This window comes from Tympanuchus pallidicinctus, unplaced genomic scaffold (assembly GCF_026119805.1).
Source record: "Tympanuchus pallidicinctus isolate F22 unplaced genomic scaffold, pur_lepc_1.0 scaffold37, whole genome shotgun sequence".
Classification (NCBI taxonomy): Eukaryota; Metazoa; Chordata; class Aves; order Galliformes; family Phasianidae; genus Tympanuchus; species Tympanuchus pallidicinctus.
Window position 1 is genome coordinate 260,885 of NW_026294755.1, and position 19,790 is coordinate 280,674.

At 46.0% G+C, this 19,790-nt stretch overlaps 1 protein-coding gene across 2 annotated transcripts in view; it reads right to left on the bottom strand.

Annotated features, from left to right (window-relative positions):
- The window catches only part of MAP3K3 (mitogen-activated protein kinase kinase kinase 3), a 42,013-nt gene extending 27,160 nt beyond the window's left edge, over positions 1-14,853 (bottom strand). The window contains exons 1-5 of one of the 2 annotated variants that reach the window (XM_052699498.1): positions 14,702-14,853; positions 14,183-14,294; positions 5,446-5,567; positions 5,006-5,095; positions 1,906-1,946 (exon numbers count right to left, since the gene is read on the bottom strand). In XM_052699498.1, coding sequence (XP_052555458.1) covers positions 1,906-1,946; positions 5,006-5,095; positions 5,446-5,567; positions 14,183-14,195 — 266 coding nt within the window. In that variant the 5' untranslated portion in view covers positions 14,196-14,294; positions 14,702-14,853. The remainder of the gene's footprint in view (positions 1-1,905; positions 1,947-5,005; positions 5,096-5,445; positions 5,568-14,182; positions 14,295-14,701) is intronic. The other variant, XM_052699499.1, reaches the window with a different exon arrangement.
- Positions 14,854-19,790: the final 4,937 nt, after the last annotated feature.

Genomic DNA, 19,790 nt, shown 5'->3' on the forward strand with positions numbered 1-19,790 from the left:
ACTGTTTTGCCTACATAGGAATAAAAACTATAATGCTTTAGGCTAAGTAGTAAAATGAAGTACCAGGAAAGCTTCTAAAACTGCTTATTTTGCTGGAACGTCCTGCTGTAGGAAGTTGCCAAGTGCTCTGAAAGTTGCTACCTTGACAGTCATAGAAAAAGATTATTTTCTCTCTCCTAGAAGAATACCCAGTAAATAAAATACGCTGGGTCAAGAACTGGAGGATTCAATGGTAACTCCAGCTTACAACCCATTAGACTTCATTTCAGCCAACCAGTGATGTCCAATGCTCAGGACCTTATTATTAATCAGTCCATGCACCACATCCAGATGGTCAGCGCTTCTGCCTTGGAGCTCTTCTGCCTACAAGCTCTTCTGCCTCGCCATCTCCTTCCAAAATGCTTAATTTCCAAAATTAAGCATTCCATTTGCCCAGCATGCTTTGTCAGCACTCAGTAGCCTTGCACTGCATGCAGCTTTTGTTCTAAATAGCTGTAGTGTTAGTTGATTTTCCCTGCCCAGGAAGGGTTCATCTTGCCACCAGACCTACAACATCCAGCAATCTAGAAATAATTGTCCCTGCTAAAAAAGCAGCCCACAATAACATTTTCTACATATTAGTAAGAAACCCATCCATGAAATTACAGTACTCTGGCACCGTAATTTAGCTCTCAGCTGGACTGAAGTCCCTTATAAAGGCTTCCATTCTACACTCAAGGCATTAAAAAGCAGAGCTGTTCTCAGGTGCCACAAATTCTATTAGTTTAAAAAACTCTATGCGCTCTTCTAACACAAAATCCTGGACTGCAGGGTTTAAGGAGCCCATTCCTGCCTGACCACCTTAAATATTTGTGGTCAGATCTGGCAGCTCCTCTGAAACCAAGCACACACACTTACATTCTCGGTGCAAGCTTGCTGTCTGTAACTGCATACCACTTTGGGAATGGGGAATTCGGGGAAGCGTAGCTGCATAATTAGACTAATGCACAATCAACCTTTTCATTTTAACATCACTCGAAGAAAAAGCTTTCTTCTCCCCTGAGCTCTAAGCCATCTTAAACGTGCCCTGGCAGAAGACACAGAAGATGTCAGAAGATGACAGGACAGTGGTGACGAGTTTCCAAGTTGCCTTGTCACAACACAGCAGCATGGGGAGCTGTGCAGCCACACAGTGCCTCCATCACTGCAGTGCTGAGCAATGGGCTGGCAGAGGCACTTTTAAAATTCTCCTCTTGAGCATCGATTTGTTTTCTCTTTTCTGTAAGCCACAGAATTCATTATGCTCCATTATTTAAGGAGAAGTTTACAAATTGTTCTTTATTGTCTGCTTTACCCACAGAGAAACGCCTCTGCTCTCCTGTTTCAAGAAAAATACCCACATTTGATAAAGCTCTCCTCCAATAGAGAAAAAGTCAGTGGCTTTTTGAGGCCAACCTCTGAAATTTCCAGGTGATCATTAAATCTTCCCACTGATATAATATTTGCACCCCATCGCTTGCTCCAATGCAGTGAGCTTTAACAAGCTCTGGCATCGTGCTCCAAACTGCACTCATCAAGGAGAATGCTTCACACTGAAGGCTGACCATGAACAACAAACTATGAACAAGAGGGGAAAGCTTTAAGTGCTTATTAACACTGTTGATTGCTTTGTTTCATTTCCAAACGTTTTCTAGCAGCCAAGGTTTCACATGATGCACTAAATCAGGAACATCCCTTCGTACTTCACTACGAAAACCTCATGAACAACCACAGAGAGCTGAATTTTACTCCCTAGAAACAATATTGTAAACACAGAAAGTGCTAATTTAGCTGATTTTTTTTTTTTTTTGACAACAGAAGGTATCTCAAAACCAAATATCAAAGGAAATAACAAGGAAACAAGGAAAGAAGTGAAGACAGACTTACCGTCTTTCCCCATTATATTCAAACTTTATCCTTACATCATTCTGTACAAAAGAAAGAACGAGAGGTTAGTTCACAATGAAACTGACCAACAAAAAGTAAAGCAAATGAATGGCCCACAGGATGGTTTTAAGGCCCAAACACAAAGCAGGTGATAGCAGCAGGCAGGGACTCCTCAGAAGGTGAACCAGAACACAGCAAATGTGGCCACTTTCTGCATGGAAGCTGAAGTAGATGGCGGACACTTAAGAGGATGAGATGTGAACACAGCACCATGAGGAATGGAGAAATTGCTAAGGGAGAAAGAGAAGGAAAGGGGTAAAAACTAAATTGTAATTTTATCATTGTCCTATGGAAGACACAGATGTATTTTAGTGATAAGGAAAATTAATCTCAAACACTGTGTGACAAAAGCCTGCAATACCATCCAGCTGCACATTCAGCTGAACTGAAGCTCATTTTCTTTGTGAAGTCTCAAGATGTGGGTTGTTTTTTGTCATGGCAGAAAGGAGACACATGCAGGGAATAGATGACATTCTTCACTCTGCAGTCAGTCTCTGCTTTTGCTAAAACTCAGCTCCTGGCTCAGCGATGTTACAAATAAGCAAACCTCCGAGAGTCACTTTGAGAGTGCAAAGGGGACGTCACTCCTCTCTGGCAGATGGTTAAAAACAACTGCACGACTTGGGCATTTCCCTGCAAACTCAGAAGATGCTGCATGACACGGAAGGGTCAACCTGCTGAACTTTCAACTCTGGAGCTCAACGTTCAGATCCCAATTTAGGCCGCAAAGATCAAAATAAAAGGGAAAAATCTGCTCTGGTAAGACTCCATAATTTCTGCTGCACGATTTGTGTGATCGGGGTGGATGAAGCCATCTGTGAAAGCCTCAGACAATAGGCAATCACACATCTAGGAACTTCAAAACAAACGTGGCCAGGAAATGCTCTTCAGTGAGAGGAAATATCTGGCAGGCCCGGTGGTCAAGAATGCAGTTCAAAGGGACCTATGCAATTAGTGCCAGCACACAGCATTCCTGCAGCACCACAGGTACGTAACTGATGGTGACAAACGAGCTCCCCACTCAGAGCAACAAGAACCTGCAGGTGCCTAATTTGCACATCAACTCTACCAAGGACATTTTTTCAGGTGTGGGAAGAAAGACAGCAAAATGAAGCAAATTTTAGACAGGTCGTTTTAATTGAACAGTAAAGGAAAACCGCAGCAGCGTAGGAATGAAAAGCTGCAAATGATGCCCACCAGTCAACTACTGATGAAACATTCTTTTCTGGAGGGAGGAATGATCCCCCTGTAATAGGATTATCTGGGAAGGAAGGCTCTCAATTATCTTCCTCTGTACTATTTGAAGTAGTCTGGTCTAAGTGAACTAAATGGATCTGTTTGGATGAAATTAAATGACAGTCATTTTATAGATTAAATTTCTGACCTCAAGAGGAGTTTTAGGTTATGAAACAGCTAAGTGACAAAATTCTTGCTAGTCAAGATTAGGCAGCACTAAAAGCTCTTCAGGGCTCTACAGAAACCGTTCCTCTACTTGCTGCTATCTGAACAAACTAAAATATCTTCCTCACCTCACTGCATCCTTTCAAACCTGTCATCTGTAATAAAGGGGACAAAAGTGATCATGGGGACTGACAAAATTTGGCATCTATCTCCTGATCTTGCTTTCCAGAAGCATCACACACCGGCCATTCGTGTTCACTTTCCTAAGACCTAAGGAGAGGAATGTGAAGTGATCTTAGTGTTTACACTTCAGAGAGAACCTGGAATAGTTAAATGTCCAGCACTGTGTGTTTCCTTTGGAAGCATGGGGAACCTATCCCCCATACAAACTGCTCTTTGAAGCGACTCCCATAACCTATCCTAAGAGATGAGCAAGAAAACAAATCCAAGTTTGGGGTTTTAGTATTCCAGTTCTGTGGTGTGCCATCATTAGGACTGATTACAGATTTTGATTTAAGACTTCCCTGAATTTACATTTCAACATGACTTGGAAAGGGCTCCGTACTGCTGTGTCTGTGGATTTGTCCAGCACACTCGAGGAAATCCCAGATCTCAGCTGAACAAAAAGATTACGAGCAGACAAAGCACAAGGAAGAGACAGACACGTACTTTACAGCCTGCTCCAGCAAGTTTAAGCCTGTAATAAGTACGTAACTGGAAACAGTAAGTCTACTGACACAGTCAGCTTCTCGTGTTAACCTGAATCCAACTGCAGCTAACTTAATTCTTTAAGACACTACTGGACAAACACTTCCTGACTGAAGCTGTTGATTTGAAATTGAAGTATTTCGTTCAAACAATATGCAGCATATAGTGCCAGAGCTGGACTAGTCTGCCTTGTCTTTCTACCAGAAAGAAAATGTAATAGTTTACAACAGACATTTTTTTGTAGAGAAACGTAAAATAAATCCAAATAAGCTTTGAAGTATTGATGCTGCCTTGGGATTACCTTGGGACAAGTATTTCATTTGGAAAATAGATTTTGCATCCCCATACTCACATAAGGGCTACTTTCATTTCTCTCTTCACGTGACACATATCTGGTAACTCCAGCCAATCCTCAGCTTTGAGGAGGATGCTGTCTCTATTCAGACACCTGTAAAGAGCTGCTTCCTTTTTCAGAGGCAAGATTTATTACACCTTAACTAAAGCCAGGCTTCCCAGAGAATCCCCTTCGCTGTTCTTGAATCAACTTCAGTCTGACTCACTTTTATCAGGCTCCTCATTCTGTATTCGTACGCAGTCTGACTCATGTGAAGATGAGACATTAGTTCATTATCCAACAGATTGCTTTATGCAGCTTTAACCTGCAGTGACCCTCTGTTGAATCACAAGTTGAAATACTTGTTTCCTTTTCATCATTACTGCCTCTCAGTTCTCTGCTTCCCTCTGAGTTTAAGCATTATTTTCACTCCAGGGAGAACCACATGCTACTACTGTATCACGACAGTCAGTAAAGAAAAGCTCTCCTGGCCCTCACATCTACTGAAGTGAATCCTGTAAAGGTTGCCACACACAATTTTAGAACATGTTCCTAATTTACAATCACTAATATTGAATAAGAAGCAAACTTTCTTACCGGAATTTTTTTTTCTTCCACTGCAGAGGCACACTGGTTTGTTATTGCAGGGCTGCCCAAGAGGGGTGGACTGCTGGCATTGTGCTTTTTCTTTAAGAATAAGAAGAAAAAGCCTCTTCATTAAAAAGGCAGCACAGACCAGAAAACCACTTGTTAAACTTCTTAGCTAATCTACACAGACCAAAACCCATCAGAAACGCACGTGGGAGGAAGATGGAACACTGAGACATTGCAAAACACCCAAACTGCACCTTCCTTAGGCCACAAAGGTAAATAAATGAACAAAGCTACCATGCTGGCAACACCTGAGCAAGAGTAGGGATTGTTCACTTGTAATGCTAAAAGCACACGGCAGCATGCAGTCAGCAGGCCCAGTCAGCCTGCTCTGTCCCTTCTGCCTCCAGGTACCGATTCCAAGCACCCATCAAACATCCTATTACCTGTTTGTTGGAGTGAGAGGTGTCTTTATTCTTCATGGTATCAAATCCAGTCAGTCTGTGACGCCGACTCATCTGGAGTGCTACCAGGTCCTTCATGATGGAGTTCAAGGCCTCTTGTTCGTCTGTGGGGCACAGGAATATTAATAGTGAGCAGCTTGTGTGAGCATCAACTGTAATGCTTCTGTGCCTGTTTTCTGCTGGCTCACAGAAAGACAACTCTTTTTTTAGAGATCTCTGCGAACACACTGCGATTTCATTTAGTCATACAAAAAACAAACAACCAAAGATCCTGAAGTAGTAAATAGACCAATTTTAAGTCGCTTGTCCAATGTCACGAGACGATCTGACGTGGTGAGGATCAGAACAAATCACAGAATCAAACATCCCAAGGACCCTGGTTCTGTTAAGATGCCTTCAGAACAAACAGTTCCACTTGGACAGCTTTGCTACATCATCACAGGTCATTTAGGAAGAGCTGTCTGATGTGCTTCTGCCAAGGAAAACCCAGTAAGAATCTCTTCCCTCCAACTGTGCAGCCCATTACCTTCAAACTCCTGCTTGCCATTGTGACTGACTACGGCCAGTAGAAAGAAAATGAAAATTTGGACAAACAGAATATCTCAGTTCAACTCTGCACTGATATCCTCGAAATGGTTCTGTCCTTCCCCAGAAGAAGCTGATGGGCCAAAGTTCAAAGCTTCTTATGAAACTCCAAGGTCTACTGAACAGATTCAAACTGCGCATCACCAAGAACGCTGCCAGAGCGTGATGCAGCAAGCTGAATTCAAGGCCCCTGCAAATGCAGGAAAATAAAAAACGTGCACAGAGATATTTCAGGGTGTACAACAGTCTGAAAATTAACTTTGGATGCTAAAGATTCCTGATGTAACCAATGCAATGAGTTCTTCCATTGCAAAATGCACCAGAGCTGTGGTGGATGCCAACATAGAGGTCTTCTAACTGAAGGTGCTGGCACTGGGAGGTCTTTGAGTCTCCTGGGTAGAGCTGCATGGGGTGACTTTGAGCTCATGAAACATCCCTGACTCTTGCTTCAGGCTGGCTCGTTACATGGGTGACTTGGCTTTTAGAATAAAAGCTTGCACAACATGGGATGACACATAGCATTCAACCTGCACAACCAGGAGATGCCACCAGCTCTGCCACCTGAGGTTGGACAGATGACCTTGTTTAATTAGCCACTGCCTGTTCAGAAAGCATATGAAGGCCCGGGAAAGGAAGACTTGCTAATAGCTGCAAAATGACTCTGATGCTCGGATTGAACCTCTGGCACAAAAAATGGGGTTCAGTGATGCAATTCAATCCAGATCTGTTTTACATGACTAAAAAATACCGTTTGGCATAGATGAGAATGGAGGTGGCACCATTTGGGTTGAGCTTCCAAATGGGAAGTGTGTGGGATTCCACTTTTTGTCACTTGGGGTGCCAGGGTAGAGGTGGCACTGAGGGACGTGGTTGGCGGTGTGGTGGTGAGGGGCCATGGTTGGTCTTGGTGATCTTAGCAGTCTTTTTAACCTTGATGATTCTATGATTCTAACAGCTACTGAAAACAATCCTCCTGTATTACTCGATGCTGCATAGAAGGGAAATAAATCAAATTTGGCACGCAAAGTCTGGTTCTAATGGGACAGGACCAGTCACTCCGCTTGTACAGCAGGCATTTTTGAGACATTAGATTCCTCCTTTCTTTCTGAGGTCCTTACATACATCAATTTGACTGGTCTGAATTGAAATGAGCATTTTGAGGCTACACATTTATTCACAATTCAGGACTCTGACTGGGATGGGGAAAGGCGTTCACTGGAAAGTGGGGCACTGGAAAAAGCAGTGGCAGACCAGCCTGCACCTGCATTCCTCTGTAAGGAGACTCATCGGCAGTAATTGTTCCTTCAGTTTCACCTCATGCATTTGTTCATGGGTGTCTCTCCATAAAGGCAGCTTATGTTTTATGCAGAAGACTGGATTCAGAATTAAACAATGTCTGAATAGCAAATTAGATCTTTGCAACGCTTAAAGGTGCCAGATGTGGGATGTACGCAGCTTCTAAAGCACGCAGGAATGAATGCTACCAACATTTGAAAGCAAGAAAGAAGAAAACAGGCCTGTGTGTATGGGGGTAACATCTAAACCCGTTCCAGCCTGAACAGAACCACGCTGATTTTCTCTCCAGCTCCTGCCCAGAAGGCCTCTCAGTGCTCTGCAGGGAGCAGAAGTACTTCCACTGCGCCTTCACCTCGTGCTGCCAGGCAGTGCAAACCCTCCTCTGCTTTGCTTTTCCTGAAAGGCAGCTTTATTCCTCCCCCAAAAGCAAGAGCTATTGTTTAACCATTAAAAAAACAGGACTGCACTCCCATTAAAACTCTTCTAGTTAATTTAAACCCGGCCTTCTTGATAGCATTAGAGCTTGGTAGTGCTTTGACACACTGAAGGGACACCAGGTGAACAACTGGAGGCATTCAGTATCCAAGCAATGCGTGTGAGCTCATCCACTGGAACCTCTCCACACAGAGCAGCTCAACACCAGGGTTACTCAGCTCTGGGGCTTCGAGGGACCACGAACAAACAAACTCATTGTTTCAAAGATTCTGATCGTATCAGGAATTAATAAATGCAACACTGTGCTTCTCAGAGCTGAAGCTCACTTGGGGGCAGGTTTGGAGTCCACATTCTGGGATCTTGCATTCACCACATTTGCTCTCAGCATCACTGAGAAAAAGACTATTATGGACTACTATGGATTTCAACAAGGCATTCTATCATTTATTAAGAGACAAAACCGATCAGGTTATGGAAATTCAAAGATATGCTGACGTGAGCACAACTGAGCACCGCCATCAAAACAGCAGCATCAGGCAGGCTGGCTGGAGATGGGGATGGAAAGAACTCCCACCCCACTCGCAGGAGGTGTTAAGTGAGAATAAAACTCTTAAAAAAAAGGAAAGTAGAGCACAATGAAGTTCCTTGGAAAAACAAAACCAACCCCTCCCTACCCCCCAAATCTCTGCTTTCCAAGACAAGCCAGATGGGACAATAACTACACTGTCTCTTATACCAGGGGTGTAAGTAACACAACCAAGGCAAGAGATTGCTTTTGAAGAGCACTGCAGCCAAAGGAAATAATTGCTAGGATCCATCTCAGCACTCAGTAACCCTTTGTGGGAGAAAAACGTGAAAAAAAGATTGTGAAAGAATCACAGAATGGCCTGGGTTGAAAAGGAGCACAGTGCTCTTCTGGTTCCAACCCCCTGCTGTGTGCAGGTCACCAACCAGCAGCCCAGGCTGCCCAGAGCCACATCCAGCCTGGCCTTGAATGCCTGCAGGGATGGGGCATCCACAGCCTCCTTGGGCAACCTGTGCCAGTGCCTCACCACCCTCTGGGGGAAAAACTTCCTCCTCATATCCAACCTCAACCTCCCCTGTCTCACTTTAAAACCATTCCCCCTTGTCCTATCACTACCCACCCCCACAAACAGCCATTCCCCTCCTGTTTATACTCTCCCTTCAAGCACTGGAAGCTGCAATGAGGTCTCCCTGCAGCCTTTTCTTCTCAGAACAGTTTGCTCTTTTTTTTTTTATATAAAATTGTTTCCAACCTTACATCTGAACGTTTCCCCTTTTACCTCGCTGGAGCATCTCCAGTTTACTCTCATTCCTTCCTCTTGTTTGATATTAAGCATAATCTTTGAGCAAGGCAGCCAATAGAGGCCGCACAACAAACTGTGACGCCGATGGAGAGGTGAATTGCTGAGCTGCAGCACCCAAGGCACACGGCAAGGAGCAGGGATGCAAAGAGCAGGGATGCAAGGAGCAGGGATGCAAGGAGCAGGGATGCAAGGAGCAGGGATGCAAGGAGCAGGGATGCAAGGAGCAGGGATGCAAGTTTTCCACTACAGCACAGTTTGGGTTTGGCTGGCTACCAGGAGGATGAAGAAGAGCTTGTCTTGGCAGATGGTCAGTGTTCCTTTGGGCAGGCAAAACAGCTATGAAAACAGCTTCTAACTGAACGCTCATGACACGAAATCAAGTCAATCAAATAATAAGTCTATGAATGAGAAACTGCATCTAAACACCACGGCACCTCACTGCAAAACAAGGAGCAGCAGTTAAGATGCACTCACAGGCTGTCGGTGCTTGGTGCCAAAGCCCAGCTGTGCTCCTGGTGGCTGATTTTCAAAGTCTCTCATTTGCTGGAGGAAGCAGGTAGAGAGGACACGAATCTGACCAGCTATCTGCATCCTATCATAGAATCATGCCACAGAATCACATCATGGAATGGCCTGGGTTGAAAAGGAGCACAGTGCTCATCTGGTTCCAACCCCCTGCTATGTGCAGGGTCACCAACCAGCAGCCCAGGCTGCCCAGAGCCACATCCAGCCTGGCTTTGAATGCCTGCAGGGATGGGGCATCCACAGCCTCCTGATGCAGGCTGTAGTTCAGCTGTGCAGAGAATTACTTACTAGCTCACTTGTGGATTGACACAACTCTGAGATGTGAAACTCTTCGTGGCAGCACCTGGGAAGCAGCAGAACGCTCTGGTGAGCAGCAAGGGCTGCATCAGTGCTGGGAGCTCCATTCACCTGCAGGCAAGTGCTAAAGGCTGTGATCTTACACCACGCAGTACACAATGCCACGCAGCAGCAGGTGGAGCTTATGTGATGGTAGTAACCACACACTGGGCTATCAGCTCCCTCATCTAACAATATATACAACAGAACTGATCCCTGTGTTGGTTTGGTAGGAAACTGAGTGATTTTGTGTTAAAAAACAAGAAATAATGTAAAATATGGATTTGCCTAAGGAAGAAATGCTTCCATTCAGGACAATGCTGTGATGGATTTAATGTTGCCAAGCACGAATACTTCTTTCTATCCATCAAAAGAGAGGATTTCCACAGATTGGTTCTGAGGAAGTATCTGCAGCAACATCACATTAATCACACAATGCAAAAGTTACCACAAATAAAAAATAAGCAATTTTGGAAGCTCACTGAAGGACCCTGTGCTGCTCCGTCTCCAGTAGGTCTGGGAAACACAGCTCTGCTTTGTGCGCAAAGATGTTGTCCAGGAAATGCTTCTCATGTTTTAAAAACTACACTTACGGGTTTTAGGCCATCGATAAAGGGGAGCTGCTGCTCACAGAGAAAACCTTCATCCGCACAACGCGTTTATTTCAACCAACACAGGGTTTGCTGTAGGGCACAGCAGGTCGGTGTGTTTGCAGTGGCACAAAATAGGAATAGGGTTAAGAAAAAAAAAAGCCCCGAAGTAAAAGTATCTGCAGAGTGGTAAAAACAGGAAGTCTATAAACCTCTATAAAGCAGGATGCTATTTTATATAGCATGATAATAGAAGGCGCGATGCTGCAGTTGTTTGAGAAGAGCAAACACCTTTGTGTTTGGCATCTGCTGCCGGCAACAGCCATGCTGCTTGCTATTCCACCAGCAGAACCAGGGCGACAAGTCAGATTTTTCAAAAGAGAATCTGTTTTAATGTTCGGAAAGCAGATTTTTGGAAAAGCTGAGCTCTGAGCCCTTCACAACGTGCCACTGAGCTGTTTTATGACAGAGCGTTAAAGGTAACAAAAGGCTGTTCTGTTTTAAGCAAATCTCAAGTGACTTGCTCTGCAGATTTAGAAGCAAAATCAGAGCATCCCTATGAAACCTGGGATACGTATTTGAGGTTCCTCTTCTCACTGAGAAATTCCCCCCAGATGTGTGGATTTCAGCTGGCACTGACCGGCCCTGGGCTCAGCCCCCTCCCTCCCCAGGCCGTGGGGGCTGTCACTGCAGCGCCGGGCCATGAGAGCCAAGGGAAGGAAGTGACACAGGCAGGAAAGCAGAGCAGGCCGGGGAGAGCCTCGGCAGCAGCAGGCCTGCAAGGAGCACTTCACTCTGGGCCTGAGTGCTGCTCTCCCCTTTGCTTCCCACACACATGCACATTTCTCTGTCTCAGAAGCAAGTGCCCCTATTGCTGCCGAGGAGCTCCAGTTTTTGGAAAGCACAGGTTTGCTGTAGCCCTCGCTGTGAAGTGCCTGAGATCCTCCACCAGCCAGTTGTGGTTGCAACCTTGCAGCACTGACCTCTCATCAGCAGCATTCATCTGTCAGAGAATCTCATGAGAAACAAGGTGGGAAAAAACTCAGAGTCATACGGCACATTGCAAAACAGTCTGTAAAAGATCTGCTCACAACAGCCTAACGAGTTTCGATCTCTCCTTTCACATCAATCAGAACTGCAGTTGCAACACTACGCTGCAGCACTTTGTGGAAATATTCTTCTTCACACTGAGCTGACGTGCTTACAAAGAGGCATCCAACAGCCCCAGAAAGAACTTCCATGGAAGCTCTGTTGTGAGTTATGCAGCATCAGGTTGGCTCTTGCAGAAAGGATATCACAGAACGACCAGGGTTGGAAGAAACATCAAGGATCTGAAGCTCCAACCCCCTGCCACACGTAGGGCCACCAACCTCCCCATTTCACACCAGCCCAGGCTGCCCAGGGCCCCATCCAACCTGGCCTTGAACACCTCCATGGATGGACGGGGCATCACAGCCTCTCTGGCAGCTGTTCCAGCACCTCACCACTCTCATAGCAAAGAACTTCCCCCTGACATCCAACCTCAATCTTCCCTCCCTCAACTTCAAACCATTTCCCCTTGTCCTGCTATGGGTAACGCCACGCTTCTCTCTTTAGAGAAGAGGAGCCTGCTTACAGATCTGCCTATTCATTGTATTTACAAAACACAGTTTACACAGTTTTCTCCTAGGTGTTGCTGTGCCTGGGACGGTCTCAGGGCACGAAGGAAACACTGTTGCAATGCAGTTAGGATACACATAATAGAACTCATTGCATGCACCGACCGAACGCTGAGGGAGTCCCACAGCACCGAGTGGAAGCTGCAGCCCACGAAGCACAGCTCTGCCCCGCAGGTAGCAGCAGCGATTCCCTGCCAAGAAATGAGTCAATCCTGCTTCAGAAAAGCCACATTTCTTTAAGTCCTAACGCGAGAGGGACACCACAGTAAAGGAAAAAAAAAAAAAAAAAAAAAAAAAAGAAAAAAAAAAAGGAAACCGGGGCAACAACAATAAAAGCAAAGTTTAAAAAAAAAAATAAATAAAAAAGGTAAAAACGAAGCGGCTCTTTATGCCCAAAAATCCGACGATTTGGGCCCACGGAGGAGCCGCTTTTGGAGGCACTTTTCCCACCTGCGCAGCCTTCCCCCCCCCCCCCAATTCCTCAGCCGCCCGCCTTCCCACGACCAACATCCACGACTCGCGGACCCCTCGAAGCCGGCCGTGCCTCCCCCGCCCCCCGCTTCGCCCCCTCCTCCGTCAGCCGACGCCCCGTTCGCCGCCCGCCCCCGCCCGCAGCCCGGGATGCGGCCCAGGCCCCGCCGAGGCGGCAGCCGCCCCCCCCCCGCTCACCCCCCGTTCTCACCCATGGCGGCGGGCGGCGGCCCCGCGCCGGGCGGGCGGCGGCGCGCTGAAGTTCGCTGTCACCGCCGCGGTTCCATGGCGGCCGGGCCGAGGGGGAGGGCTCAGAGCCGCCGCCACATTCCCGGGCCCGCGCCGCCACCGCCGCCTCCTTCCGGCGGCCCCGCTCCGGCTCCCGCGGCGGCGGCGGGGCTGCGGGTCGCGGCGGGGCGAGCCTCGCTCGTTGCCGGTCGCTCCCCCGCCGCCGCCGCCGCCGCAAAGCGCCCGGGCCGCGAGCAAAACAAACCGCTCGGCGGCCGCCGCGCACCCGCCGCCGCCGCCTGCCAATCACAGGGGCCGACCCGCCGCTCGCGGCCAATCCGCGCCGCCGAGCCACCCACCCGACGGCACCGCCCGCCAATCGGTTCGGCGCTCAGAGCGTCGCCCGCCAATCGCGGGGGGCCGTGCCGTTCGAGGGGTTGGCCCCGCCTCCTCGCCCGCCACCGGCTGCCAATCAGAATGACGGGCGGCCGCAAAGCCCCGCCCACCGGCCGGGCTTAGCGCCGGGTCCTAGCGCCCACCCTCGGCACGCAGCGCCCGGGCCGGGCCCAGGAACCTCCGCTGCCGGCCCTTCCCTGCGTGCCTCCGGCTCAATAGGCGATGGGAAAGGCCGCGGCTGATGCACCGCGCTGGAGGGGGGGAAAACAGTTCACAGCCTCTGCCCCCCAGATGACCACGGCTAGGGATTTTTCTTTTTTACAAAATAAATTCATTTATTAAACAGACAGATTTTTTTTTTTTTAGGAAGGAAAAAAAAACAACAACAACCCACTGAAGCACAGAAAATCACCCACAGTTCCAGAGCAGAAAGGAGCCCAGAACACACTGAAATCAAGATTCAGCAAAGCATTAACCAGCCACCCCAGGCAGCACAGAGTCCCGCTGTGGGAAGAGATGCCATCCTCACGGCTGTTCTAATGAGGCCCCATCAGCATCCCAGCACAGCTCCCTGCAGGCTGCACAAAGGGACACGTGTCCAAGTCACAGAATAAACACTGCTGTCATTTTTCCTTTTATACGTCTTCCAAAGCATTGCTTCAAACTTTCCACCACCGCAGTGCTGCTAGGTGCTGCAATCACACAGTGCCTCTGTTGAAGTTACTCAGTATGAAAGTAAATTCACATGGATTTAACCCTCTGCACTGAGATTTAATGAAGTACACGAGGCTGGAGCTCACCACACCCTGCCTTTCACTGAAGAGTTCCTATTAATGAAACAGGTTGTGTTGGCAGAAGTGGAACCACTCACCTGTCCCATTCATTCTGATAGACTCCTGATGACTGTTTCTCCTCCTGGTTTCAGCATTCCCAGCTGCCGCCTCCCCTTGTGCAGACAGACCATAAAGCAGAATACATTCCTACTAAAAACAAAACAAACATGCCACGCAACAGATTTTTTTTTCCCCCACAGATTTTAGGGCAAAGAACTGCTTTTACTGTCCAATCTAACCTAGTAATTCTGCCTCAAACTTCATAAGTCAACTAATCTTCTACAAACAACATCCAGGCTTCAGCTGCTCTGTCCTTGCTTTTGCTTCCATCCCACCAGGGGGATGTATTTGGATAGTGGTTTCCCCCCCCCCCCCACCCCAAGCGACAGCAGAAGGGTTTTGTTTTACTAAGAACAAGTCCAGCTCTCCTTCTCTGATGCAGCAATGGCCACCCTGCTGCTGGGAAACCCACCTCGAGCAGATGGCTTCAGCAGCTGCTTGTCTATCTGGCAGACATCTAGCTGCAAGGGTCTTGTTTTCTAAATGTTTTCACTCACCACCAACACAGCAACGTCAGAGAGGCTGCATCAACTGGAAAGCACAGGAAGGAAAATCGGATTGGAAGTGGGGGCAAGTGCAGGACCAGGAGGGGTTCAGGATACGGCCAAACCATGATGACACTACCTGTTATTTGGGGTAATGAGAAGATCTTACTATGCCATGCTAGACAGAAAATCCATCTGTAAAGGAATGCTTAGATCAACAGATCTGACCAAAGGCCAGAAGCTGGGCACAAAGCAATCATCTCAGCCCTGCTTTTGCTTTTGGGCCAGAGGGCTTCCACACATATCACCTCAAAATTCCCATCCAAAAAACAGCCCAACGCTGCCAGCATTCAGACTCATTTTAGCATCTCTTGTATCACTCTGAAATTAGAAAAGTCTTTCTAGTTGTCCTGTATACGCATGCCCAGCTTATAGCCATTTGTTTTCATGCCAAGATTATCCTTTCACTTTAATTATCCTTTCATCTTCCCCGGTGTTTTCTCTCTAAATACATCAAGATAATCATATCCCCTTTCAGGTTCCACTTTAATAGATGAGTAAGCCATTTTAACTCTTCTGATAATACAATCTCTGTGGTGTCTTCCTGGTAGCCTTTTTTTTGGTCTCTATTCTAATTTTAGTTCTTTTCTCTTATATGACAGCACCATCATTATTGCCATTAGACCAATTTCTCTAAATGCATTTTCACAGAGGCTCACTGCTACCCTTTAACAGCTAAGTAAATCCAGCCTCCTTTCCCCACTAACTTCCAAATATTCACGTCTTTCACAAATTTATCTTTACCTCTACATTCACAGCTTTGCACTTTCTGCTGCTCAATTTCATCTCCTGTCTGTTTCTCACTCTTCAAAGCCATCAATTCCCTAAGATATTCTTGTTCCCTACTATTAGTGAAGCTTCCCACTTCTGTTCATCAACAAATTTAATTATCACACTTGATTTTTATGCCAAGGTCGTTATAGAAAGGTTTTAATGATTAATTGCAGCGCTAGAACTGGAGAAACTCAGTTAATTCCCCAGTGCACCAGCTCTGATGTCAAAACACACTACAGTCACTTTACCCTTCAATATTTTCATCTGTCTTCCAATTCTTACATGTTTTCATGTGAAATGCTCAAAGTCCTGCTACACCAAACCCACCTCAAGCCCTTTGTGTAGAAAGCTGGTTTTCTTAAAGAGATACCAAACCTGCTAGTTGCAACTGGTGCCAGAGAGCCAGGAGAGCCCAGCAGATGGGCACCCCAGTGAAACGCCCTCCTTCCATTTGCAGTTAACCAGAAAGCCTGGATTTCACGAGAGCTTTTTTCTTCCTTTGAAAGCAGAATGATCTGACCTTAATGGTTCATTACTTCACACACCCATCTAGCCTGACATACACACCAGCAGACAAAAACTGCTGTTTTGCATCTCTGTTCTCTTGTTAGAGACATTATCACAACACTGTCTACATGCAAGTGCCATTAGACTGTCTGGGGGAGGGGCAATACAGACTTCCCTCCTCACATTATTTTTCCTAGACAAGCTGGCATACCTTTTCTCAACTGCAGCCACAGTTGTTGTGGAAGTTTAGCAGATGCCCATTTTACATATCTTCAGGGAAAAAGGAATAATTCTTTTTTCACTTTTACTCTCTACTCAACGCTGTGCCAATTTTGAGCAAAAGAATGAGGTTATTCATTTTACAGTAACACCAAGGTACAGCTGATAGTCTGTGGTTTTCCACCCAGATTGCCCACATCCTTTTAAAGCTGCTATTCTCCAGAAGAGAAGCTTCATTTTTGTAAACAGCAACAACACAACAAAGCATAGTTAATTCAACATCACGGCGATCAGATTGTCTGGAGATATCTTATGTAAGAGCATCAGCACAGGTATTCACCCAGACTCCCCAGGAGCTACTATAGTCAGCTCATTTGTTGTAAAGGAACCTCACAGGGTTGTTTAGCACTGTTACACTGCAAGAAGCAAGAAAAGGAAATTGATCCTGAAAACAGGGACTACAAGAGTGCTGCGCAGAGAGCCGGTGACTTGTTAGCAGTCACACAGGAAGACTGGAGCAGCCCTTTGGGATTCAGCTCCTGGCATCTTTTCCTAGGCTCTTAATTGTTGTGCCACCACATTTTGTATTCTGGTAGCACTTCCATTTTCTGCAGCATACCTGTCTCAGTCAAAGAGCCTCCTCTCCTTGCTATCAGATGTACTATTTCTTCTTTCCTTCCTGTTTCCCTTCTTGTTTAGGTACACACATCCTTCCTGGGGAGCTTAGCAGTCTCCAGGCTGAGCGTTGTCTCATGCCAAAACTTCCTTATTGTACATCTCCACAGCCAGAGAGCTGTGCAAAGGAGTAAACCGGTGGAAGGGGAGGAAAAAAAAACTTTATAAGTCTTCAGATGATGCAGAAAAGCATTCTGAAATTCTGAGAAGAATCACCTCACTGGTTCCAGGCAGTTCTTGTTTTGTTAACGCTCTCCTGGGTGTTCTCAACATTTTGAAAATCCTGACTACAGTACCAACAGAAAACTAACAGAACCAACGTTGCAATCCAGCTTCAGGACAGTGAGACAACGTGAACTGGGCAGATCTCACCTCCAGTACAGCACATCAACTACATGAAACTCGTCCTTAAGAAGCACGCCTGCTGTTCTCCAGCCCCGAAGAGCAGCTGGTACCTGTCCTGTTCTGCTGGCCACGCTGTCTGTCCTCCTGCTGCCAGCACTCCAGCAGAGGGGGCTCTGAAGCTGTCTGGTTAAAAAATAGGAGACATTCTCCTCCTCGTGGAGCCAGCAAAACTGAAGGGAAGGAAGAGGGGGAAGGATGTTAGAAATATGACATGCTTTTAGATGATGGCTTGCTTCTGAACCGGCAACCTGGGCCACATAAGGAGCAGCACAAAAAAAAGAAAAACCACACGAGATTAAAGCACAGCCTTGTTATAGTCGCACTCTATTATAACTATTCTGTTACTGTTGAGGACATCTTTAATTTTCAAGTATTTTCAAGCCACTTACTGATCACTGATTAATTAAGTGCTTTTTACTTACAGCTCTTAACAGCTGCACCGTGCCCAGGGTCACACAGCAAGTCAGCCAGCCATGCCAGATGTTGTTGTTCCTTGGGGAAGAGAACCTCGTTATTTCATCTCTACACATATTCCTCCCAGGACTTAATGACACTTCCTTTGCTACTCTGACAAGCAGTCTGTTTCTCTCATCTTCTACCAGCTCCTGAATTTTTGCACTCGTATGCCTAATTTGCAAAAGTCGTCAGCAGTCCTTCCCACAGGACTTCATTAGCACCCAAACTGGTTGCTTCCAGCTGTATTTTATAGACTTCTAGTCTTCATCACTGAAGAGAGAGTGCGTCTACAGGAACGGGTGGATCTGTGTGGTTACTGCTGAGTTAGCCTCCACATCCTAACCAGCTGACACCTTTAAGCAGCCTGCTGCTCCTAATGAAGGGAAAAGATGGCAGATCAGTGACAACAACAACATGGCAGGTAGATGATCACCAAATGAGAAAGACAGGTTGAGTTCCCTGTGTTGGAGGATGCCCTGCAGTCACTGATGGTACAGTTGTTGCATTTCCCAAAGGCCCATACTGGATAAGGAGAAATTCAAACCGTTTATGCTGAACATGCTATAACTAAACAGTTATGCTGTCCTTATGCTAAGGACAGACTTAAATTTGACTTTAAGAAAGTTAAAGAAAAATAAAAAAAATGAACAGCGATTTGGATTTACAGCACAGGCTCCTTTCCTGCTTTAGTTACTCCCATACAGAGATGGGGATTTTTTCTGTCAGCTTACAGTTACCAAAAATACAACAGGTATTGCTTAGCATCATTGAACTCTGGCATTAAATATTTGTTGCTTGAGGTCGCTGCACAAACTCAAATGGATTTCAAGCAGATGCAAGCGTGACATCATTTGAATGCACACTGTTATTTACCTCTACAGCAAGGAGGACACATTTTCCCAAATGGGAAGCTGATGCAGCGCATCTCAGAATTGAAAACAGAAGCTGGAATTTGGCATACAGCAACTTAATTGCTTTGCTTTCATCCACTGGAGTGGAAGCGGAGAAAATTTCTTTCTATCTGTGCTTCAGAATTCTCCATGAAACAGATCGAGGATTTTGTAAATACATTTCTAGGGCAAAGACAAACAATTCTTCGAAGGAAAGCATCTTATCCAAATATGGATTAGTTAAAGTCCATATATAGCTTATAAAACAGCACAGCATCTTCGCAGGCAACTCTTTCCATTGTGGCCACGAAGCGTAAAAAGCTTTTGTTTCAAAACCAGTACACAAAGAATTAGAGAAGATTCTGGAATTACATTAGATGTCAGACAACAGCGTGGCTGAACCAGAGTTAATCTAAATACTTACTGAAGCCATCAGTCCTGCTCACCCAGCTCTAAGGTAAGAATGTCAAGTTCTGCTACACTGCTCCCCTTCTAGATCCCAGCTCTAGCAACGACAACAGCCTGTATAGAAAACACCCTTTAACAGAGGTCACCCACACACAAGAGAGACTTAGAAGCTAAATAAGAGCCTAATTGCTTTGTCTTTAATTTGCTCATTTTCAGAAAGCCTTAGAGACCAATTATTTGTATTAGAAAATCCCTCTTCCAATCATCTCAAACACAAAAACACACGAGGACAGATAATTACCATTTTTTTCTGCAGGGGAGAATTACTATACAAGGAAGTTAGAGAACATGACATGGACAATGCTAATGTATGGGCAACATGTGGTAATTTGGTTTTTGAAAGTAAATGTGGGCATATTTTTATTATTAGCCATTCTTTACCTGTTCTTTTGCGACCGGCATCCTAACAACATAATTATTTGGAGTAACCCCTAACTCAAGAGTAGCTGGAATAAGCAAGTTAGTTGGGGTGCTGGTAGGATAAAAGTTATATAAAGTGGCACCAGTTCTGTAACACGGAGACAAGAGAAAGGAGTCATCCTACCTTCTCAGCAATGTCTTTGAAACAGGCTCCATGTCTCCTGTGGAAGTACCCCCCTGCTTGCCCCACGGGTCCCAGTTGTAACTCACCACACAGTGAACTGCAG